Here is a 24777-nt window from a genome sequence, read left to right on the forward strand (position 1 = left end):
TGGCCTACCAAAAGGCAAAAGGCCTCCTGCAGGGACGGGGGCTGGGATTAAAATAAAAATATAGGACAAAACACACATCACGACAAGAGAAACACTACAACACTACATAGAGACCTAAGACAACAACATAGCATGGCAGCAACACATGACAACACAGCATTGTATCAACACAACATGACAACAACATGGTAGCAACACGACATGACAGCGGCACAACATGGTAGCAGCACAAAACATGGTACAAACATTATTGGGCAAAGACAACAGCATTAAGGGCAAGAAGGTAGAGACACCAATACATCAGGCGAAGCAGCCACAACTGTCAGTAAGAGTGTCCATGATTGAGTCTTTGAATGAAGAGATGGAGATAAAACTGTCCAGTTTGAGTGTTTTTTGCAGCTCGTTCCAGTCGTTAGCTGCAGCAAACTGAAAAGAGTAGCGACCCGAGGATGTGTGTGCTTTGGGGACCTTTAACAGAATGTGACTGGCAGAACGGGTGTTGTATATGGAGGATGAGGGCTGCAGTAGATATCTCAGATAGGGGGGAGTGAGGCCTAAGAGGGTTTTATAAATAAGCACCAACCAGTGGGTCTTGCGATGGGTATACAGAGATGACCAGTTTACAGAGGAGTATAGAGTGCAGTGATGTGTCCTATAAGGAGCTTTGGTGGCAAATCTGATGGCCGAATGGTAAAGGATATCTAGCCGCTTGAGAGCACCCTTACCTGCCGACCTATAAATTACGTCTCCTAGTATGGATAGGGTGGTCATCTGAATCAGGGTTAGTTTGGCAGATAAGACTTGGATGTGCACAGGAATAGCATGTGTTTGTCTTTTTAAAGTAGGTCTTAAATCCTCAAAAATCCTATAACATTGGTTTTGGGAAATGATATCGGATGATCCAATCTGTACTTTCTGCAGAAAAAGTCCCACCTGTCTCTAAAAACATGCTCTCTGAGAAATGCAGCGTGGGCCAAATCTTCAAACAGAGCAAGCCATTTCTCATTCAATTTCCCATTATCTGTCTTCTATAATATTTCAACAATAGCTTCACTTTCACACGTACCTCTAATTTAACAAATGACTGTACTTTATATGGATTATCGTAACAAATGCACTGATGTGGTCAAATTATAGGCTACAGCATGTCAAGATATTTTGCAGGAATTCACAATGGAAATACTATGAAATCAAACATTTATTTAATTATTACTCTCTCAATTTCACACATTTTCAACATACATTTTCCCCATTTTACTCTTGACAAGGAGTTCCCTTATTCCACCACTTGGCCCTGTGCGTATGCATGGTCATGGCTGTGTGTAAATCTACGCACACTCTCAATCAACCAGTCATATTGATAAATCTCACACTTTGCGTCAAAATAATCCCACGCATGATTTACATCTAGATTTGTGCCTATGCATGATTGATAAATGAGGTCTCATGTGTTTTAACAGGTTAACATTGCCCCAGAACAGCAGTATTTTGGATTTCTCCTACTGTTACAATTCATGTACAACAGACCAATAATATGAAGGTTTTCCAAGATGGCGTCTTTTCAGTTTATCAGGCAGACACACCTGGCGCATTGCCATGGCCTGATGCTCCTGCCAATCATTTGCTCAATCAATCATCCACATCTTTAGAATCTGACTTCATCTTAATAGTCTGTTGTTATTAAAATAAATGAATAGGAACTATTTTCACAGAAAATACATACACATAAGCATTATCACATTAACCCAGGTCCTGTATCAGCAATATCATAAAATGACATATTTGATGAACCCATGTCTCATAAGAAGGGCCCCTCCTTTATCCTTACCAAGTGACCTGAACAAGAAAAACTCTGGGCCCTAGTAGTTGGTTCCCAATAAAATTATGTATGTATAATTTATTTATGAACGTAGGTATGTTCCTGTTAAAGCTACCAATCTTGATCCTGAAGAGACCAGCCCAGTGAGACAAGGTTAGCCCCATCTGTATTGTCTGTGCCCCTAACTGTGTTACTTATTGTCACATCACATTCCTGTGTGTCATCCACAACAGTGACATTAAGGAGCAATGTGGGGGTCTTCTGAAACATCCTGTTCTTTATTGAGACACTCCAGGTTGACCGCGGCTGAAGATGTCACTCTGAAAGAGAACAAAACGGCCCAGAAATCCTCTATGTGCCACCGAGAGAGATCAAAAAGTTGTCTTTGTCTGCTATTAATTCCCTTTATGCCATTCCTATTACAAGGGGATATGTGACTGGCCGCTCAAAGAATTGGCATGGATAATTGAACTAAACTCAAAAAGGCAAATTGGGATTGAAATAAATTAACTATCATAAACTTTGTTCTCAGAAAATAATTGTGATACTTATAGTGTAATATTACGCTAGTGTTAGTCTTTCATGGAGATGCAATCCAAATATGTTTATATAAAATTACATAAAAGATACAAGAACTAAAATGAGCATATTGACATAATTTTGATGATTTTTCAAACTGTACATGCCTTCATGTGTAATATGCTGTTGTATAGCACCCTCTTGAGGTTACAATTGCACACTGCATACATAGACCACATGGCGCAGACAAGTAACATTTTGTAACTGCAGAGATACATTTCTAATAGAAATAAACCCGAATCTCAACATATCACAGCAAATTCAGAGGTGTAGATATGTTCATGTGCATTTTAAAGGGAATAAAATCATTCAGAGACAAACATTATCACTCTTCTTGACCTGTCTCAGCAGGGAGCATTGACTTCTGAGGTTTAATTAATTTTGTTCAATTGAAAGTCCACAAATATTAATTAAATACTTTTATGTAAAGCAAATGTAACAAAGACAAGTTCCCTGAGATTGATTCATTCTATTTTGATGACTTTTGCCTTCTTGCCCGAAAATGAAAACTAAAAGGACAGTGCTTAGAAGTAACACATTGTGTCTATGTCCTAAAAAGAGCCATTTAAAAACTCATGTAAGAGTCATATTTTAATCCCTTTTGGGCACCTTTTCTCATATGTCCCGGTTGCGTCGAGGTATGACGATCTTGCGATAGGTCCGTCTTTCGGAGATGTTGCGTTTGACTTTGACCACGTGGGACGAGGCCATCTCCAGATCCAGGGAGGGGCTGGAGTGGGACTTCTTCAGGGTTCCCTCCTCTCCCTCTTCATCCACTGTATCCTTACACACAGCTCTGTCAAACAGGCTGAGCTCGCTGGTTCCCACCTCAGTGTCGACTGACTGGTTCAAACCCTTCCAGACCTCCAGCATCTGGATATAGGCCTCGTAGCGACATTTCTGTAGGGAGAGGTGGGGTGAGAGAGACTGTGAGTTAAAGACCAAACAAGAACATACTCACACACACACAAACCCATACCCACACACCACGCAGACTCATCGTCCTCTCACATACCTCATGCTGCAGGTACTCCTCTCTGACTCGGTGTTCCTCCAGCTCCTTGGCCTTGGCCCTGCGGCTCTCAGGGAGACTCTGCTGCAGGTAGGCCAGGTCCTCCTGGAAGGACAGCAGCATGCGAGCATAGGACTGCAGCTGTCTCTCCTGCAGGGGGCAGCAGAGAGCCAGGCTCAGTGAACAGGCTCACAACACACTAGTTACAAGGTGTCCCTAACCATAGATCTAGGATCCCTAACCACATATCAAGGATCAGATTACCCTACTTGCCTCAGCACAACTGTAGTACATAACAGTTTCAACGTACTACTAGACCCCTAAATATCACAATTTACAAAGATGAAAATATTGCATTAGATTAGAAAACAAAGACACAGGGACTATGGGGAGTGAACCAAGAGTGTGAAAGTGTGTGGTGAGTACAGTACCAGTGTGTGAGCAGACTGGGAGGCAGGCAGGATGGGTCTGCAGAACCTCCTCTGAGAGCCCACGGCAGCAGGGAAGGGAGGAGAAGAGTGCAGGGCTGACACCAGGTTAATACGGCTGATCCATGAACTCATCTCTGCTGTGGAGCTGAAGGACGACAAAGGGTCCATGTACATAGAATATACTGTATTAGTTAACATATATCTAATATTAGTTTTATATACTGTATAAGAAAATATCATGTGAATTAAAGGCAAAGTCATGGGATTACCGGACTGTTGCATCCTGATTCATTTGTTTGTTCCTTCACACCATCAAACACATTAGTCTCATGTATAACAAACGTAAATTCACAATTCCAATACTACATAGATATAGTTCTTGTTTCTCTTTGACACTACCACTACCACACACACACGCACGCACGCACGCACGCACCCACGCACACGCACGCACGCACGCACGCACGCACGCACGCACGCACGCACACACGCACACAAGACTCACGAGGCCTGGAAGAGGAAGATCCTCCAGTCGGCAGTCTGCAGACGGAAGACATGTGGTCTCTTGGTGTAGTCTGCTGCCTGCTCTGCCAGGGCATGGTGCACACTGACCACCTCCTCTGTACTCTGCCACTCCATCTTATACTCATCCTGGGGGTGGTGGGGGGGGGGGGGGGGGGGGGGTTGGACAACAAGAGGCTGTTCAATGGAAAGTATGGAAAAGGAGGAGTTGACAAGAAAGAGGAGGAGGAGTAGACTCTAACCTTCTGTAAGTAGAGGACCATTCCCTTCAGCACTCCATAGAAGGTCTTCCAGCTTCTCTTCCCCCAAGGAGCTGTCACACACAGTTACATTACATCATTCCTGAGGTCAAAGGATGCTTCTCAAACACACTCACACACTAAATCATTTAGCCAGACTGATGAATCATCAAAAGATTAATCAAAACACTATGATGCTCTTGTACATGGTTTATTGCCCTGACATTTTAGTTCCTATGTTTTTGTGCAAACAGTGTCACAATCTAACTCACTGCGTTTGCCATCGATGTCAGCGTGGGCCTTGCATTTGAGAAAGCCCTGTTTGAACACTGTGGCCTTCTTGTCATGAGGCACATCTTGGAACGGGTTGCTCTTGGAGCGCAAGGGTGCGTCCTCTTTAGCGTCCTCCACCAACAGCATGGAGCTCTTCAGTTCCTTCTCATCACTGCACAGGGCATATAGAGAGATGAGGGGAGGAATGAAGAAGCAATGGAGATGAAATAAAAGAGGAATTAAAATATGAATGGTGAGAGGTGAGAGGTGAAACAAAATCAAAATATATTTGAGAAAGTAACAGAATACTGTGATACTGAACAGCTGGTGGTAAATAATTTAGAATAATGCTACCCATTTCCTTGTTCTTAAGGCAGACTACTTACACTGCCCATTTCAGAGGCTCGTTCTTAATGGTGTTGTAGAGAGCCTGAGAAAGAAACAAGAGAAAGAAGGACACTGAAAGAAGGGCACTGAAAGGACACTTAAGTCTTACATAAGGACACTTAACAGTCTCTACTGAAATATTGAGTAGGTGTAGAATGAGGAGTGTAATCTTACCTTTAACAGCTCCTTGCTGAAGTTCTCACCCTCATTCATCCCATCCAGGTTGGACACGAAGCTGGACACAGACATGGCTTTACCCACATTCTGAGGACAGACACAAAAACATTATGTTTAAATGTGTACATATCCCACAATCCACACAACCATTTCCTTACAGTGAAAGGCCTAAATATCTACACGTTTGCCACAGTATTTCATCACTGCAGTGGGGACTCACCTGTCCATGCAGATCAGAGTTCAGAAGCATCACAGCACAGGTGAGTGTGAGTACTTCTCCTGAAGAGAAGGTGTGAGGGTTGCACTGCTGGAAGCGACATGAGAAATGCTGCAGTACTCGCTCTCTCTCCTGGGTCTCACCGATCAGCACCACCACCCTCAGGAAAGACCTGGGAGAGGAGGGCAAAATAGAGGAGGTAGAAGATGATTTATCAATGGAATATGTTAATTTAAGAGCATTACTTGTTACTATTATAGTGAACTAGGAGAAATCTCATTAGGACGTGTGAAGGACTTACCTCAGGCCTTGGTCCAGACTCTGACCGGTGAAGTCAAAGAACTTGAGGTACTCCTGCCCAACAGCTTGGCTAAAGCCATTGCTGAATTAGAGAGGAGCAGGGAAACAAGGACAGGTCAAGTTCATGATTCAAGGTGACACCTTCTGCGAAAGAATCTCTGAACGTACTTACTAGATCATTACCCTGATAGTTACTACTGCATAAGAACCATGTAATGTAACGTTTGGCCACTCCATGTTTTGCAGCCTTTAGTTCTTACTCTTTGTCCAGGTGTTTGACCACATCTGTCTTGTGGATCCCATCCAGCCTGTAGAGTCTTTCAGCCAGCCTGCAGGCCTTCTCCCTGTCCAAAACTCCACCATTCATATGGACCACCACTGGTTCTGAGGCCTCTGTTTGCTGTACCTGAGACTCCAGTTGCTCTAAACTTCCTTCCCTGGGCGGCAAACATGAATCCTCTTTATACTCTTTTGGTTCCAATTCTTCTACCTGCTTGAAATGCTCTGTCTGCGCATCCTCTTCTGTCAACTCAGTCAGTTCAGTCTGTGCTGGCTGTTCAATCTCTGACTGTTTCTGCTCTTCTGTATGGTCTGACTGTTCAAGTTCCTCTGTGCAATGGAAACATAGATCTAACTGCTTTGAATGTACTGGTTTGTTATCTGTCTGATCTGACTGTTCCGTCTGCTCTGACTGTTCCGTCTGCTCTGACTGTTCCGTCTGCTCTGATTGTTTTGACTGGTCAGAATCCCTTGACTGTTCCGTCTGTTCTGTCTCCCCTGATTGTTTTGACTGCTCAGAATCTTCTGAGTGTTCCATCTGCCGTGATGTTTCTGTCTGTGGTTCCGTCTGCACTGAAAATTCTGTCTGCTCTGAGTACATTGTTTGTTGAGAATGTTGTGTCTGTTGCAATTGTTTTGATTCTAAACATTCTGTCTGCTCTGACTGATCCGTCTGCTCTGATTCTTTTGATTGTTCTGACTGGTCTATCTCGTCTGTCTGTTCTGCATGTTGTAAATGGGTCTTTTCAGTTTGCTGTTCTTCCTCCCCTAACTGATTTGAATGCTTTACCTGGTTGGACTCTACAAGTTGCTCAGACTCTTCTGGCTGCTCTGTTGTCTCGGTGTTGTCTTTGTATTCACTCTGTTTTGTGTGGTTAGGCTCGGACTGCCCACTGTGTTCAGACTTCTCTGTGAGTTCTGACTGTTCTTTCAGTTCAGCTGGCTCAAACAGGTGCCCTAAGAGTTCTATAGTCTCTGATTCCCCCTCACTATCTGACTGTTCCCTCCCCTCTGACTGCTCGGTCTGTTCTGTCTGCTCGTCACTTCTCTGCACGTCTCCATTATAAGCTAAATTAGTTACAGCCTGTTCCTTCTCATAGTTCGTAGAGCTTGATCCTTGCTCTGAATTGATCAGTATTGTTAGCACTCTGCTAGTCTGTTCCTGTTCCTCTCCCAGTACAGTGTCTAGACTCTCACTATCCAGCCCAGTCTCTGACTCTCCTGTCTGTACAGGGCTAGGAGCTCTGTCAGAGGGTGGGATAGTATCTTCTGTCACAGGCTGTCCCATCCCTTTCTCTGTCTCCTGCCGTGTAGAGCTTTCTGAAAGAGAGTCTGAACACAGAGATACCCATATTAACATTGACCAAGTCACTCTGTACTTTATGAAGTAAAAGTGGCACGAGAAGTCAAAAGTATTTGAAATGGTAGCATCTATCAGAATATGTCAAGAATTGTTCAATAAACTGTACAAAATTCTAATTGGGGTGGAATGATCAGTGTTTGGAAAAATGCAAGCTGTGTGCTAATATAAGTGGCAACGCACATGCCCCGACCACCTAAGGATCTCTCCTTTTCAGCCATATATTTCCTGTGTTTTGGGGGTGCAAAATCCACTTGTCACTTAACTCATCTCGCTGGATTGATTGCTTTCATTTTACTCAGGTGACTCTTTCATACTCTTGCTTGTGCCATTGATTTTTTCTCTTAACGTAACGACTGCGGAAACTTTTGTAATTACCCATCAAACACACTCCGGTAATGGCTGAAATGAGCTCAATGGATTACATTGGCTTTCCGCTGTATCTGAAACAATGCTTCGTCTGAGACTTAACGCACCGTCTCGACACTTACGTCACAAGAAAGAGGAGAAAAATAACTTGATTTTGATGGGGTGTTGATTTTTTCAAATTAGATGCGCTGAAATGAAAGCAATTTCCAAAAAAGAACACTTGGATTATTAAATTGTGTCTGATTTCGCAAATAATGTAAAGTATGTATTGATAGGTGTAATCTAGAGCCAGGCGGTTTTTATTTTAAATTGCATAGTATCCTTCTCTTGACACACTTGTTGAATTATGCAAGGTTACATGACAACAACAGTCATTAATAATTAATGAGGCAGTCTAGCCACAGGTATAAGCCTAGTGACAGGTATAAGACTAGTGACAGGTATAAGACTAGTGACAGGTATAATAAGCCTAGTGACAGGTATAAGACTAGTGACAGGTATAAGACTAGTGACAGGTATAATAAGCCTAGTGACAGGTATAAGACTAGTGACAGGTATAAGACTAGTGACAGGTATAATAAGCCTAGTGACATGTATAAGACTAGTGACATGTATAAGACTAGTGACAGGTATAAGCCTAGTGACAGGCATAAGCCTAGTGACAGGTATAAGACTAGTGACAGGTATAAGCCTAGTGACAGGCATAAGCCTAGTGACAGGTATAAGCCTAGTGACAGGTATAAGCCTAGTGACAGGTATAAGACTAGTGACAGGTATAATAAGCCTAGTGACAGGTATAAGACTAGTGACAGGTATAAGACTAGTGACAGGTATAAGACTAGTGACAGGTATAATAACTCTAGTGACAGGTATAAGACTAGTGACAGGTATAAGACTAGTGACAGGTATAATAAGCCTAGTGACAGGTATAAGACTAGTGACAGGTATAAGACTAGTGACAGGTATAATAAGCCTAGTGACAGGTATAAGACTAGTGACAGGTATAAGACTAGTGACAGGTATAAGACTAGTGACAGGTATAATAAGACTAGTGACAGGTATAATAAGACTAGTGACAGGTAAAAGACTAGTGACAGGTATAAGACTAGTGACAGGTATAATAAGCCTAGTGACAGGTATAAGACTAGTGACAGGTATAAGACTAGTGACAGGTATAATAAGCCTAGTGACAGGTATAAGACTAGTGACAGGTATAAGACTAGTGACAGGTATACGACTAGTGACAGGTATAATAAGCCTAGTGACAGGTATAAGCCTAGTGACAGGTATAAGACTAGTGACAGGTATAAGCCTAGTGACAGGTATAAGACTAGTGACAGGTATAATAAGCCTAGTGACAGGTATAAGACTAGTGACAGGTATAAGACTAGTGACAGGTATAATAAGCCTAGTGACAGGTATAAGACTAGTGACAGGTATAAGACTAGTGACAGGTATAATAAGCCTAGTGACAGGTATAAGACTAGTGACAGGTATAATAAGCCTAGTGACAGGTATAAGACTAGTGACAGGTATAATAAGCCTAGTGACAGGTATAAGACTAGTGACAGGTATAAGACTAGTGACAGGTATAATAAGCCTAGTGACAGGTATAAGACTAGTGACAGGTATAAGACTAGTGACAGGTATAAGACTAGTGACAGGTATAATAAGCCTAGTGACAGGTATAAGACTAGTGACAGGTATAATAAGCCTAGTGACAGGTATAAGACTAGTGACAGGTATAATAAGCCTAGTGACAGGTATAAGACTAGTGACAGGTATAAGACTAGTGACAGGTATAATAAGCCTAGTGACAGGTATAAGACTAGTGACAGGTATAAGACTAGTGACAGGTATAATAAGCCTAGTGACAGGTATAAGACTAGTGACAGGTATAATAAGCCTAGTGACAGGTATAAGACTAGTGACAGGTATAAGACTAGTGACAGGTATAAGCCTAGTGACAGGTATAAGACTAGTGACAGGTATAAGCCCAGTGACAGGTATAAGACTAGTGACAGGTATAAGACTAGTGACAGGTATAAGACTAGTGACAGGTATAAGACTAGTGACAGGTATAAGACTAGTGACAGGCATAAGCCTAGTGACAGGTATAAGACTAGTGACAGGTATAAGACTAGTGACAGGTATAAGCCCAGTGACAGGTATAAGACTAGTGACAGGTATAATAAGCCTAGTGACAGGTATAAGACTAGTGACAGGTATAAGACTAGTGACAGGTATAAGACTAGTGACAGGCATAAGCCTAGTGACAGGTATAAGACTAGTGACAGGTATAAGACTAGTGACAGGTATAAGACTAGTGACAGGTATAAGACTAGTGACAGGTATAAGCCCAGTGACAGGTATAAGACTAGTGACAGGCATAAGCCTAGTGACAGGTATAAGCCTAGTGACAGGTATAAGACTAGTGACAGGTATAATAAGCCTAGTGACAGGTATAAGACTAGTGACAGGTATAAGACTAGTGACAGGTATAAGCCCAGTGACAGGTATAAGACTAGTGACAGGCATAAGCCTAGTGACAGGTATAAGCCTAGTGACAGGTATAAGACTAGTGACAGGTATAAGACTAGTGACAGGTATAAGACTAGTGACAGGCATAAGACTAGTGACAGGTATAAGCCTAGTGACAGGTATAAGACTAGTGACAGGTATAATAAGCCTAGTGACAGGTATAAGACTAGTGACAGGTATAAGCCTAGTGACAGGTATAAGACTAGTGACAGGTATAAGCCTAGTGACAGGTATAAGACTAGTGACAGGTATAAGCCTAGTGACAGGTATAAGACTAGTGACAGGTATAATAAGCCTAGTGACAGGTATAAGACTAGTGACAGGGCAAGTTTTTAGTGGTTGCAGCCCTGTTCCACCCCTTTATATTCATTTAGTAATTATGCAGATAGTGTATACAGTGCATTTGGAAAGTATTCAGACGCTTCACTTTTTCCACACTTGTTATTTTTTTATTTAATTTACCAGATAAGTTGACTGAGAACACATTCTCATTTACAGCAACAACTTGGGGAATAGTTACAGGGGAAAGGATGAATGAGCCAATTGTAAGCTGGGGATGATTAGGTTACCGTGATGGTATGAGGGCCAGATTGGGAATTTAGCCAGGACTCCAGGGTTAACACTCCTACTCTTACAATAAGTGCCATGGGAACTTTAGTGACCACAGAGAGTCAGGACACCCATTTAATATCCCATCTGAAAGACAGCACCCTACACAGAGCATTGGGGTATTGTTTTTAGACCAGAGGAAAGGGTGGCTCCTATTGGAGTTCCAACACCACTTCCAGCAGGATTTGGTCTCCCATCCAGGGACCGACCAGGACCAACCCTGCTTAGCTTCAGAAGCAAGCCAGCAGTGGGATGCAGGGTGGTATTCTGCTGGCACAATGTTATTTTCAAGCCTTATTTTAAAATGGATTAAATAAATGTTTTCCCTCATCAATCTATGACGAAGCAAAAACAGGTTTTTATGCATGTCAGAGCAAAAACCAAGCCATGAGGTCGAAGGAATTGTCCGTAGAGCTCCGAGATAGGATTGTGTCGAGGCACATTTCTGGGGAAGGGTACCAAAAAATGTTGGCAGCATTGAAGGTCCCCAAGAACACAGTGGCCTCCATCATTCTTAAATGGAAGAAGTTTGGAACCACCAAGACTCTTCCTAGAGCTGCCCGCCTGGCCAAACTGAGCAATTGGGGTAGAAGGGCCTTGGTCAGGGAGGTGGCCAAGAACCCGATGGTCACTCTGACAGAGCTCCAGAGTCCCTCTGTGAAGATAGGATAACCTCCTAAAAGGACAACCATCTCTGCAGCACTCCACCAATCAGGCCTTTATGGTAGAGTGGCCAGACGGAAGCCACTCCTTAGAAAAAGGCACATGACAGCTCGCTTGGAGTTTCTCTGGTCTGATGAAACTAAGATTGAACTCTTTGGCCTGAATGCCAAACGTCACGTCTGGAGGAAACCAGGCACCGCTCATCACCTGGCAGCATCATGCTGTGGGGATGTTTTTCAGTGGCAGGGACTGGGAGCCTAGTCAGGATCGAGGGAAAGTTGAACGGAGCAAAGTACAGAGAGATCCTTGATGAAAACCTGCTCCAGAATGCTCAGGACCTCAGACTGGGGAGAAGGTTCACCTTCCAACAGGACAACAACCCTAAGCACACAGCCAAGACAACACAGGAGTGGCTTCGGGGACAAGTTTCAGAATTTCCTTGAGTGGCCCAGCCAGAGCCTGGACTGGAACCCGATCGAACATCTCTGGAGAGACCTGAAAATAGCGGTGCAGCGAGACGCTCCCCATCCAACCTGACAGAGCTCTTCGAGGATCTTCAGAGAAGAATGGGAGAAACTCCCCAAATACAAGTGTGCCAAGCTTGTAGCGTCATAACCAAGAAGACTCAAGACTGTAATCGCTGCCAAAGCTACTTCAACAAAGCACTGAGTATAGGGTCTGAATACTTATGTAAATGTCATATTTCAGTTTTTCATTTTGAATACATTTGCAAAAATGTCTAAAAACCTGTTTTTGCTTTGTCATTATGGGGTATAGTGTGTAGATTGATGAGGAAAATCTATTTTTAAATAAGGATGTAACGTAACAAAATGTAAAAAAAGTCAGGTGGTCTGAATACTTTCCGAATGTACTGTATATGCAAATGAGGCACATATAATTTTCTTTATTTTATCACAATGCATTTAAAAAAAAACTGATATAAGAACATTTTTCTATATGTGAGTGCATAAAAAAAGTTAAATTCTACTATAAATTGAATACCTGAATTCCCACCAAAATGCCTGAACGTCATTCATTCTTTGTCAGTGTCAGTACAATGTTATATAAGCTATGATTTTTTATTCTATAAGTTTGGAGCATCCTCATCTATTGTCCAACTCATGCATTTAATAGAATCAATTTTTTTTAAACCGTTTAACAATTTCGATGACCGTTGCTAACATAAGAGTTAGCCTGTGATTTTTTTGTGGACAATGACTAGGGCCTGCACTCACCATGTTCCTCAAATAGCTGTTGTGCTGAAGCCTCCACATCTGGGCTCGGTGTATCACATGCCTGGAATTGCAACAGCAACTGTCAACAATAAACATCGAGTCGGGGAGAACTTGTGATTAAGTAAGACGTGGGATGATCAGCACTCAGACAGAAGGGACCTTGGTATCAGATGACTGATATGTATAACGGTATATATTCCATCCACCTCTTCTACGCCTATGACTGAAACTTAAATACTGGTATCTATGAACACAGAAGTATTGGTATTTATCACCCTAAATATGATCTTCCTCTTGCACTCTCGCAGACAGACAAACACACACACGCACACACATTGTACCCAATGCTATCATCTCAAACAGACACATAACCACAGTCCCTCCCTGTTGGGCTGACGTACCGGATGGGAGTTTTCACTGTCCAGAGGCAACTGCTGTTCCGGTCTATTGTGCTTCTCTGTCTTCTCCTGGACAGACAGCTCTATGTTTATCACTGTCACACAGGATTGATGCTGCTGCTGCTGGTGGTGGTGGAGGAGGGACAGCGGGTTCACAGTACAGTCCAGACTGGCTGCTCCACTGGAATCCAGCTCATCGGCCAAGCTGTTGTCAGTCATGGGGAAGGGTGTGTCAGGGGAAAGGTCAGGCATGTCCCACTGCACTGTGGCAAAGGACAGAAGGACACTGGGACAGGTCATGGGGTACACAGGTAAAGTCATGGAGTCCCAGTGCTCCTCTGGCTCCTCAGAGATCCTTCCAGTTTCAGGAGAGTTGTCCTCTTTCTCCCTGTCTGCCTCGTTCACCTGCTTCTCCATCTCTCCCCACCGAATAGCCTCCTCCAGGGGCCTGCTCGGTGGTAGGAGCTCCATGGAGGTCCATGTCTGGCTGTCTGGCTCCTTGAGGTCTGGGAGAGGAGAGCACACCATAGCCTCCTCCATAACCTCTCTCTTCACTCAGTCCTAAGCAGAGAGATACGGTTCAGCTTAGTTCAGTCTCATTACTCTGTGCAGGGCAGGTTATCCATCTCGGAATTAGGTCACAATGATGCTGTCATGGTAGACTCCTGTGGTTGGTTACAGCTTCCGGTGCTGCCCTAGTAATCAAGAACATTCATGTACAATAAAATGACTACACAACACACATTCATCCAAACCCCAGAGTAACTACTGACTCCTTGCTCATAAATTCCCAAAGTAGTGTTTGTAGAGTAGGGTGACCAGACGTCCCCAATTTCCAGGGAAAGTCCCTGATTTTGGTGGCCTGTCCCTGTCTAGACCGGCCCCAGAAATGTCCCAGATTAGCCTTCAGAAAGAAAAAAGCAACTCTAGAAGTTGAGGCTGATATTTAAATTATCAAACCCTGTATACAATAAAATGTGCATGTGAAAATGTCTGTCCCTGTAACAAAATCTTTGAGAACCTTATGAGAACATTTGATCAGTGATACATTGTGACCACCACAAGAACAACCATGGCCATGGCCAGAAAGTGTTGCCTCAAACAGCATAGGCTACCAAACTTGGGTGATTATGAAATTACTAGATAAGCTAATACTAAGAAAACTGTTGAGAGGTAAGGGCTATTTGACCAAAAAGGAGAGTGATGGAGTGCTGCATCAGATGACCTGGCCTCCACAATCACCCGACCTCAACCAAATTGAGATGGTTTGGGATGAGTTGGACCACAGAGTGAAAGAAAAGCAGCCAACAAGTGCTCAGCATATGTGGGAACTCCTTAAAGACTGTTGGAAAAGCATTCCTCATGAAACTAGTTGAGAGAATGCCAAGAGTTTGCAAAGCTGTCATCAAGTCAAGGGGTGGCTACTTTGAAATATCTCAAATATAAAATATATTTTGATTTGTTTAACACCTTTTTGGTTACTATATGATTCCATATGTGTTATTTCATAGTTTTGATGTCTTCACTATTATTTTACAATGTAGACAATAGTGAAAATAAAGAAAAACCCTTAAATTAGTATGTGTGTCCAAACGTTTGACTGGTACTGTATATATATTCTGCGCAGCTATGAAAGGAAAGCCCATCTAAACAGGTGCAGTACATCCAAGAGAAAATACCAGTCTGCTGCCTGCTGTCTAAAATCTACTCACCAATACTGTCTACCTGACTAATATATTAAGACTCTTACAGTAAGACATTTACATTTTCTAAAACTGGACTAAGGTGTGAGATTAACATTCTTTAAATTGACAGAAAGACAAAATCCCTAAATGTAGACCTGTAGCAGTTCATGTCACTCTCACACACAAACAGCCATGGCTCAGTGACAAACAAACCAAGAGCCTCTAAAACATATTAAAACGTAAGCCAACACTCACCATTCACTTCTGTATACCAAACACTGTTCATTTATTTTATAAACCCTGTTTACTTCTCTCTCTTTTGGCGTGGCATGGCAGACGCGCCTTGCAATGACTTTTGCTGAAACATTAAAGAGGCGCATTTATTTCCTGACCACAGAAGAGTATTCTCTCCGAATGAGAGAGAGAGAGAGAAAAGGTGGAGAGCAAAGATAGAGAGATTGAGAGCCAGAGGGTTGGGGTGTGAACAGATGCCATGAATATTCATGTCTACTGCTAACCATGAACCTGAGCTATCGCAATGTACATTCATGTCATGTACGTAAATGTATGTACATGCATGTCACTGTCCATGGACAGACCCTGAAAATATCAGTGAAGATATACAGTAGTATGTTGTTGATCCATACCAAGGACACTATCTGATTTAAACACAGCATTTTGGTAACGATTCATGTGAAGGCTCATTTTAAGCCTCAAGTCTTCAGAATTGCGCTGTCATAAAAAGTAGGTTCATGTGGAAATGGTACAAATACTGGACACCTATTCCCTCCATTTTAAACTTTCACTCCATTTCTCTCTGTCACTCTCTCAATCTTTTCTTCAATAGTCTACTCACGTCACATAACCGACATCCGGGACAATGCTTGGCCACACTTCCTGTTTGGGTGCTCATTTCTCATTTCCTGTCAGGCTGCTGGGCTGGCGCTCCATCTACCAATACCAAAGAGTGGAAGAAAGTTAGAATGATCAATAGACACTATCTTTCTGCACCTCATAGTTCCTCATTGAATTTTTGCGATTGAGATTTTCAGATCATTGAGATTGTACACACGTATTGTACCAACTCTTTTACTCTTACATTGGAGTCTGGACAAAACATTTTACAGTAATCAACTTTCCTTAGGTATAAGATTTGAAGCTATTCAGGAGGTCATGGGTTCCACTTGAAATCTAATTAGAGGAACATTGTTCCCTTGCATGCACAATATAGGCCTATCTATTATTTGGTGTAATAACAACACTAATCTGTGTACTTAGATTTGAATGATGCTGGGGATTAAGTTTTCAGATTTTTAAAGTTGAGGAATAAACGTACATTGATAAAACAGAGATTTCAGTTGTGTCCTTTAAAATTACCAAAATAATTTAGCCAAATTAGGGAATGAAAGTATAAGGAACAGTGACAACAAGACAATGGCAAAGGTTTAGCGCAGCTGATGAACCATTACATGAACTTGTGGATGTCCCAGTAATTATGTGGATCTGTTGGTATCCCCTACCAGTGGACCGTTGTATTAGCATACACTTTGCATGAAACGCTAGTCTAGAGGTGTTGAAGCAGCCCACAGGCTATCAGAGTGAGATGCCAAACTGATTGTAACCACATTGACTCTTAAACAACACAACCAAAGTCGCTACATGACACGTACAAATATGCAGAAATCAAACCACAAACTTGAATGAAACCATATATACCAACAGACTAACATGGTTAAAATACAGTATATTATTCATGTGTGGAAAAACTCTAGATAATAAGCACTACTGTTGTCTGGAAACTAGACATAGCAGAACATGGCTAAGATCATTAAAAACTCAAATACACAGTTAGATCTACAAAGTTAATAATGTCCCTAAAAACTACCAAGGTTTCACAGAGTAACACTTGCCAATTTCATAGTAAACTTGGATATCGACTTACCCTTTCAAGCTTTCTCAAGGGGTATCATATGATCAGTTAGCTAGTAGGGCTTTAAGTCAGTCTGGGTGAAAAAAAACTCATTATTGCCATGTAGATAGACGGCTTACAGCACACGGCGTAATCCCTCCAGTGACTTGTCAATCTGGGTGCTGCAACTCAGACCCACAACAAACAAGTCTTACAGCCTCTCTCAGACAGCACTAGCCTGGGGTGTCACAGAGAGAGGACGCATGCAATTCACAAGTCCTGATCCACTCTTCTGTGACAGATACCTCTCATCTCCAGGCAACAGATCCCAGACTTCCGCCACTCTCTGCTCATCTGCAACACGGATATGCCTGGGAAAGACAGGGGAAGGGGAAGGAGGAGTGGAATGAGAGAGCTAAAAGAGGCAACAAAAAGGAAGAAAAGGCACATTGTGATTGGCAGTCAGAGAAAGCGCACAAAGACACCTGAGAGCATTGGGCCTCTGCCCACAGCCTAAAGGCACCCACACAGGTTAGGGGAGTGTCTGAACTTCATTCCTGAAACTCAGACTGACACAAGGGAGTGAACTGGTAGAGCCTCAGAACACAGCAGGCATTCTTTTAAGCAAATAATTATGTAAGCCATGAGTCCCATTGGACCCTATTCCCCGGGTCTACTTACAGAGGAAGAAGACGCTGTTACAAGACAACATTCCCTCTGTTTTTTCATAAGGATTGTTCCATGTAAACCTCAAAATAACAATAAAGGTAAACAAACACTTTACATGTGTTGACTTCCTAAATGATGTTGTTTTGTAGCACTACATACAGTAGGACACCACATGAAGAGCTAGTTGTTGTGACAAGTAGTATAACTCGGATCTATGCTTCTTGAACATTAGCTACTTGAACAGTAAACACGTGTCAAATCACCAAACAACCCCCTACAAGCTCCCCTCGACAGAATCCACTAAATGTATGTCATATTAATGAATATTAAACGTACATTTACCTGCCAGGAGGCTACTACGCTTGAATAGACGGCAAACACACATGCAATGCGTACTCCTAAACTGCGGAGGCGGTAAAAGGGCACTACGGAAAGAGAACAACAAAACGAAGGAATGGTACGTCACTTTCACGCGACGATTACTGATTTGCTTTGTTCCGTACACGGCAGCAACATCATACACACCCATCTTGTAAGATAGTTTAGAAGGTATTAAAATATGTTTCTCGTTTATTTGTATCCTATTTATTAGTAAACTATGGCCAAGTCAAAAGATTTAAAAGTATTCTTGGAGTCGTCTCTGAATGCGATTTTTAAAGCCACAGTGAGTGACATATTGGAGTCAGTGGACCAGACATTGTCTGAGTACAAGGGTAAATTACAAAGAATTGAAACTGAGAATGAAGATCTAAGACAAAGGTTGCACGATCAAGACAACAAGGATTCGGTAGTTAAGGGTACGTACATAATGCACAGTTGTTTTAAAAATTATGTACACCTGGTTGCATAATTGCGAGGTAGGCCTAGCTGTCCAAACTTGAGGTACAAGCCGCCCTCAATATGGCCACCGAGCCAAGCTGACCCTCACTCTGTTGCATGTTTTCATGTCATTTTCCAGGCAACCATGGATAACAGTTTACATTTTTTTTACTTAAACTTGTGTTTTGTTTTGCACAGACCCTGGAAGTAACCAGTATGCTGTTCACCTCCCTGACTTGTCAAGGAAGACCTGTTCCAGCCATTCAGCTGTCGGCCAATCCCAGAAGCCAATCAAAACACAGGGTGATGAGCGAAGAAGCTCCAGGAGACAGCAGAAGGACAAAATGCTTCAGAGCAGAGGGTCTGTCTCTTTTACAGATGCAGCAGCTCAGCAGGAACCAGAATGCCTCCAAAACGTTTCTGCCCTAATGTTCAAAAACATAAAGACAGAACCTGATATGGAGGATGACTACGCCATAGACCTCTCAAAGCCCCCGTCTCCTCTCAACCTGGCTTCTAAGCAAATGAAGACAGAGAGTGCTGAGGTGAATTACATCATTCCTGAAGAGCATGATGAACACCTTCAGTCACCACTGGACACAGATGTGGACTCTAGAGACAGCGACAGTGACGTAAAAGTCACCATAGTGTCTGACAGTCACATGGCCATGGAGATGGGAGACGAGTGCGACCATTTTGTTGAGTCAGAGGGAAGGCTGTGTCACAATGTAACTGGAGAGGCTGAACCAGAAGAAGACCCCTTCCTGACGTACTACCCTGACATGGGATCTGACCCTGCTGGGACGAGTGGGGAGGACATTTTACCCACTTTGAACTCTGCAGAGCCCTCTAAAAACGCACAAGGCTTCTACAACTGCACCCAGTGCGAGAAGACATTTCGTCGAGTGAACTCCCTCAACATCCACCTGAGGACTCATAGTGGCGAGAAGGCCCACTGCTGCAACTACTGCGGCAAACGCTTTGGCCGAGCAGACCTGCTCAAGTCCCACAAACGCACTCACACGGGAGAGAGACCGTTCAGCTGCGACCTCTGTGGTAAGAACTACGGTCACCCGGGCCAGCTCAGGATACACAAGCGTGTTCATACAGGAGAGAGACCGTACTGCTGCCCACACTGTGGGAAACGCTTCAGTGAACACAACCAGCTTAAAGTCCATTTACGAACTCACACAGGAGAGAGGCCATACAGTTGCACTGTGTGCGCCAAAACCTTCAGCAACGCAGGTAACCTGAGGATACACCAAAGAATTCACACTGGTGAGAAGCCTTACTGCTGTGTACAGTGTGGCAAGAGGTTCAATGGTATGGGGGACCTGAAAACACATTACAGGATTCATACAGGGGAGAGGCCGTACCATTGTGACCTGTGTGAGAAGACCTTCAGCCAGGCAGGCCACCTCACCATACACAAGCGGATGCACACAGGAGAGAAACCGTACACATGCTCAGAGTGCGGTAAGAGGTTCAGTGTGGCAAGCAGCCTCAAGCTGCACCTGAGGACTCATACAGGGGAGAAACTCTTCAGCTGCTCTTACTGTGGGAAGAGCTTCAGTAGGTCTGGCCATCTGAAGAGACACGAGCAGGTCCACACCAAGGAGAAGGTCTACCCCTGTGACCAGTGTGGGAAGACCTACACCGACCAGTCATCCCTCAAAAAGCACCAGAAGACTCATGGAGCTGAGGAGCTGAGGACTGAGGAGCTGAGGACTGAGGAGCTGAGGACTCAGGAGAATGAGAGCAGTACCAGTGGGACTGATGTTCCCCATAACCTGGAAATAAAGACTGAAGACTAAGACTGTTATGTCATGTTACTGTATGTGTTACAGTGCACTCTATATGGCTATTTAATGTTGATGTATCAGTACATTGTAGAAACACTATGCTGAATTTCACAAGAGCTCAAGCTTAGATTTCCCCAAGTAGTAGGACAGGAAACTGCTTTGAGTGTATGTAGCCTAAGAGCCATTCTTGCCAGTAATGAAGTATGGTAATGATTGTCATTCGTGTTAGACTTTCTATGTATAAAGCGGTAATGTTATTTTCTAACACTGTACATAGCTTTTAAGGCATATTCTCGATCAACAAAATGTTGATTTTCTTTAAAAGAGTGTCATGCATTTTAGGTTGTGCAAGGTGTAAATAATGATTGGTTGCAATGGCTTTTACCTAGAGACAAACCATTTAATTTAATCTATGAACATGTCACTAATTTTCACAGTTAATGGTTTTAGAAGCCATACTTTTTAGACATGAATGTTATGGTAGAAAATTGGATTATTTTGGTAAGAATGATGCCAAACCTTCGAAATGATTTATTATTCAAAGTGTAATTAATAGGCCGATGTATTGTGGTAAATGATACATAAAAAATTGACTTGTTACTGAGGATCTATCCTTAATATGGAATATATTCTGCTGTTAGTCCAAATTAAAATAATTTATCAAAACCAACACAGTTTCTACAGTGTTGTATTTATTAATACAATTTTATTTTTTACCTTTTATCATTCTGACACCAGCATTCAAATCAGTTGGTATACAGACCAAATGCATAATCCTCTAAGACATAATACAGTATGTGTTAATATTTTTTATTACTAATTCATTACACACCTTTGATACAACAGAAATAACATATGAAATGACATCGGCATACAAACACATGTCAACAGAACTGAGTATGCTCAAAATTTTATTGCATTTACTTTCTAGACAGGCTTATTTTCTCAAAGGCATTTCCATCCCCATATATGCAGTATGAAGTAAGTAAAAACAAAGATATAAATGAAGTAAAAAACCATTTTGCCCATATGCTAATTTTGTTTCACCTTAAATCTGAGAATAGTTGTCTACTGGTAGTCTACCTACATCTTGTGTCCTCAACAATACCTTACATTGTCAGTTTTGGACCAAAACTACTTCCCACCATAATAACCAGACTTCTACCAGTACAGTATGTGTGTTGAGGGATCATCCTGAGTTGGCTGTATTTCTGGTACAGCAGCAGCCAGGTTTCTGTGGTAGTATTTTCTCTTTTGAAAGGTAAAGCACAGGTTGGATACTGCTGCTAATGTCCATGAAGCCAAAGGCAATGTAGTGGATGTAGCACTGGAATACATCCGGGGAGAAGTACTGCTGGAAGGGGAACAGAGCCACGGGAGGGAAGTAGTTCAAAACAATGATTGCCAATATGATGAGGACCATTTTAAAGGCTCTCTTCTTGACAGGGTGCATCTCGTCACGGCCTGGCCCAGACTGCCTCAGGGCCCATAGGATGGCGACATTACAGAATACCATGAAGGCGAATGCTGCCAGGATCATGACTGTGAAGACCTTGTCAAAGTTCACGATGTTGCCCACGCACTTGGCGGTGGAGTAAGCCAGCGTGACAATCCACATGACGGCGGCAAGCACGGGCCGGTGGCTGCGGTCCTTGAGCTCTGTGAAGGTGATTGGGTGGAGCACGGCCATGTAGCGGTCCAGGCAGATGCAGGACAGGAAGAGTGGAGAGGAGTCCTTGACGCCGTAGAAGAAGCGCAGCACGTACCAGGTGCTGCTGGTGGTCAGGTAGACGATGTTGGCCAGCTCCAGAGGGGGGATGAGGCAGAAGAAGGTGTCCAGGATGGCCAGTTGCAGAATGAAGATGTCCGAGGTGGTGGAGTCACTCTTGTTCTTGTGCAGGAGCCACAGCACCATGACGTTGGCTGGGATCCCCAAGAACATGTTGATGAACTGCAGCACCAGGTAGAAGAGAAGCACGGCTGGCATGCCGTCACACTGCTCATATACAGTCTTGTCCCCTATGCTGGAGTTTAATGGTCTGTGTGAGATGAAGAGCAAAGACGAGTTGAAGAACACCTCCATGATGACTGGACTAGTGGGAGACTCAGTGGACACAGGACAAGAACTCTATATCTGGACAAACAAATAATACAAACTTGTCAGATTTAGCACAACTTCTTTAACAGCTAGTTGAACACTTTGACATATCATTGATCATGCTTTGTAATAAAATAACCTTTCCTGTAGCATCTTCATTTCTCTCTTTACCCACTGAAGAACATCAACATGACTTAATATCTGTCTTAAAAAAGAAATCATTTTACCTAATTCCAGGATCTAGTTGTCTGATATTGAATAATTCCCCTTGCCACATGTTTGTAATATGTACCACTGTTTAAACGTAAACTGTGAGTAAATCCCGTTTTAGTTTCTAGGCACGTAATAAAGACTGAGACTTGCCATGACTCCATGCAGTATGTACTCTGTTTCCTAGAAGATATTCCTATGTACGGTAGCTAAAGCCCAGACTCATATACTATTCTAATAATAGTCTACATTCTGGACACCTGAGCTGGAGCTCGACTGATAAGGAGCCTATTGATGGTTTATGAAAATATTTGAATGGACAGAAACTCCCAGTATATACAAAACAAAGAGACAGACTTACTGGTATGTTACATGGCTTTTGGTAATAAAACATTTGAATGGAGAGAACCTCCCAGTCTATGCAAAATAAAGAGACAGACTTACCGGTAGGTTACAGGGCTTTTGGTAATAAAACATTTGAATGGAGAGAACCTCCCAGTCTATGCAAAATAAAGAGACAGACTTACCGGTAGGTTACAGGGCTTTTGGTTTGAAGGAACAGTATGTCTTCAGCTGGTTCAGCTCTGTGTTGCAGTGAATAGTGTCTCCACTGTTGCTCATCCTCCTTAGTTCTTCATCTGTGTTCATCTGTGAGTGTGTGAGTATGGACTGAGCCCTCACCTCAAAATAAGGTGTAGAGAACACCCCCTCACCGATGACCCAACACTACGGGGATCCTGACGATCCAATCACCACATGAAGATAAGGGTGTGGAAACCTGGAAAATGTTTCCCCTGGCATCCATAGCACGCTTGGCCGTTAACTCACTGTACACACATCACTAAGCCATTTGCATGGCTAAAACACTATGTAACAGTACTGTTTTGTCACTTATTAAACAATTATAGTATAATAAATATGGTAATAATAATACATTTAAAGAGAGGTGTGGGTATAATGGTTCCATTGGTTTGTTTGGAGAATGTGTCGTGAGAAGCCATTGCCATTCACACTGATTGGCAATGATGCAACACGCCATTGGAGCCTGACGGAAATTTGGTGGTAAACAACTGATGTAACAATCCAGAAGATCACTTCTGAAATTCAGTGTAACAAAGGGTAATCTGTTACATGGGCATGACATGCATTATTTTGTGATCCGTGAGCCGTGATGACTGTCAGTGGTGTACACAGTACATTGGCAGTGAGGATTTTGTGTGGCTTCATTGGCGAAAAAGGCTCCTTGATGCATAGCCTGCATGTGCTGTTTGGCCTGTTATCTGTACAGATGTATAGAATAGCTCCTAATAGCCTACTCTTAATGTCAGAAACTGATCTCATAAAGAGTTTGTTTGACCTTTCAGATGACCTCTCAAATTACAGACCATAGATTGTTCTTTCTTCATTTTCATACGATTATGGAAGAACCGTAACTTAGAGGAATAAAGACATCTACACAAATGAAGGATGCTTTTTTCAATTATAAATTGGAATTAAATTACACTTCACTATGATGCCACATATTGGTGGTTATCTTTAAAGTATTTGAATAAACTTTTCATACAATGACAGTCAATCAACTCAACTGGATCCAGTCCAGAAGGATTCACCTGATTCCTTTACTAATTTGTATGTCTGATTTGTTTCTGTCTGATTTGTTTGGGTGAATATGGTTATATATGGTATAACTTTGTGTGTTTATCTTGGTTAATGGTTACAACTCGCCACAGCATCTGTCGAAAGACAACCCAGGTTTGTTCATCGTGACTGAATCCAAGGTTGTGTCTACATTAGTTCTATGTTCATACAGGACATATTTTGCTCATATAAGGGAAGACTCTCAGACACGTGCCACTTTCAGCCCGGGGCTCTGAGCTCCACCTGCAGCCACAAGACCGGGTTCTGTTTTTATCAGCAGACAAAAGATCTAACCAAAGTTCATTTAAATGTCCCCACATTCAAATGTCATATACATTTTAATTATTCCATTCTGTTTTTGTTTAATGTAATTTCCTTGTAATTTCAGTTATCAGTTTCAGGAAATGTCTCATTAGATTGCCAATTTTGATGAAAATGACAGCAATGAAACTGATAGGTTTAAAGGAGATGCCATTTGGTTGAGTTAAATCCCCTTCTCTTGCAAGTATCTCAGAGAAAAGTGACAACCTGAAATCA

General features: G+C 42.5%; 3 protein-coding genes across 6 annotated transcripts; 1 reads left to right on the plus strand and 2 right to left on the minus strand.

The window, feature by feature from the left end:
• Positions 1–1185: 1185 nt before the first annotated feature.
• LOC139543546 (PH and SEC7 domain-containing protein-like) lies at positions 1186–17414 on the minus strand. Of its 4 annotated transcripts, none has more exons than XM_071349728.1 (15): positions 17038–17414; positions 15952–16046; positions 13414–14105; positions 13013–13073; positions 6217–7567; positions 5958–6038; positions 5660–5828; positions 5437–5526; positions 5262–5305; positions 4875–5047; positions 4606–4676; positions 4347–4492; positions 3842–3986; positions 3414–3560; positions 1186–3298 (listed from the first exon to the last, which is right to left on the minus strand). In XM_071349728.1, exons 3-15 carry the CDS (start codon positions 13948–13950, stop codon positions 3014–3016), a joined length of 3300 nt encoding a protein of 1099 aa, XP_071205829.1. In that variant the 5' UTR covers positions 13951–14105; positions 15952–16046; positions 17038–17414; the 3' UTR covers positions 1186–3013. The 4 variants fall into 4 exon arrangements, with proteins under 4 accessions (XP_071205829.1, XP_071205831.1, XP_071205832.1 ...); XM_071349730.1 differs by having other exon boundaries at positions 13414–13971; positions 17038–17401; XM_071349731.1 differs by lacking the exons at positions 15952–16046; positions 17038–17414 and adding an exon at positions 15351–15509 and having other exon boundaries at positions 13414–13971.
• A 739-nt stretch (positions 17415–18153) lies between these two features.
• LOC139543547 (zinc finger protein 723-like) lies at positions 18154–20964 on the plus strand. The gene is made up of 2 exons (XM_071349733.1): positions 18154–18470; positions 18691–20964. The coding sequence occupies exons 1-2, from the start codon at positions 18272–18274 to the stop codon at positions 20304–20306; spliced, it is 1815 nt and encodes a 604-aa protein (XP_071205834.1). The 5' UTR covers positions 18154–18271; the 3' UTR covers positions 20307–20964.
• A 435-nt stretch (positions 20965–21399) lies between these two features.
• Positions 21400–22377, minus strand: hcar2 (hydroxycarboxylic acid receptor 2-). The gene has a single exon (XM_071351940.1). It carries the CDS (start codon positions 22375–22377, stop codon positions 21484–21486), a length of 894 nt encoding a protein of 297 aa, XP_071208041.1. The 3' UTR covers positions 21400–21483.
• Between the last annotated feature and the right edge of the window lie 2400 nt (positions 22378–24777).

The sequence above is a fragment of the Salvelinus alpinus genome, chromosome 18, assembly GCF_045679555.1.
Source record: "Salvelinus alpinus chromosome 18, SLU_Salpinus.1, whole genome shotgun sequence".
NCBI lineage: Eukaryota > Metazoa > Chordata > Actinopteri > Salmoniformes > Salmonidae > Salvelinus > Salvelinus alpinus.

Bases quoted from the DNA above. Each gene is read 5' to 3' on its own strand.
- LOC139543546 (XM_071349728.1), bottom strand. From the start codon at position 13,950: ATGGAGGAGGCTATGGTGTGCTCTCCTCTCCCAGACCTCAAGGAGCCA. The intron at 5,306-5,436 runs GTAAGATTACAC...TTTCTTTCTCAG, and splicing joins TCAGCAAGGAGCTGTTAAAG to GCTCTCTACAACACCATTAA. The intron at 4,677-4,874 runs GTGAGTTAGATT...TGTGTGTGACAG, and splicing joins TGACATCGATGGCAAACGCA to CTCCTTGGGGGAAGAGAAGC.
- LOC139543547 (XM_071349733.1), top strand. From the start codon at position 18,272: ATGGCCAAGTCAAAAGATTTAAAAGTATTCTTGGAGTCGTCTCTGAAT. The intron at 18,471-18,690 runs GTACGTACATAA...TGTTTTGCACAG, and splicing joins CAAGGATTCGGTAGTTAAGG to ACCCTGGAAGTAACCAGTAT.
- hcar2 (XM_071351940.1), bottom strand. From the start codon at position 22,377: ATGGAGGTGTTCTTCAACTCGTCTTTGCTCTTCATCTCACACAGACCA.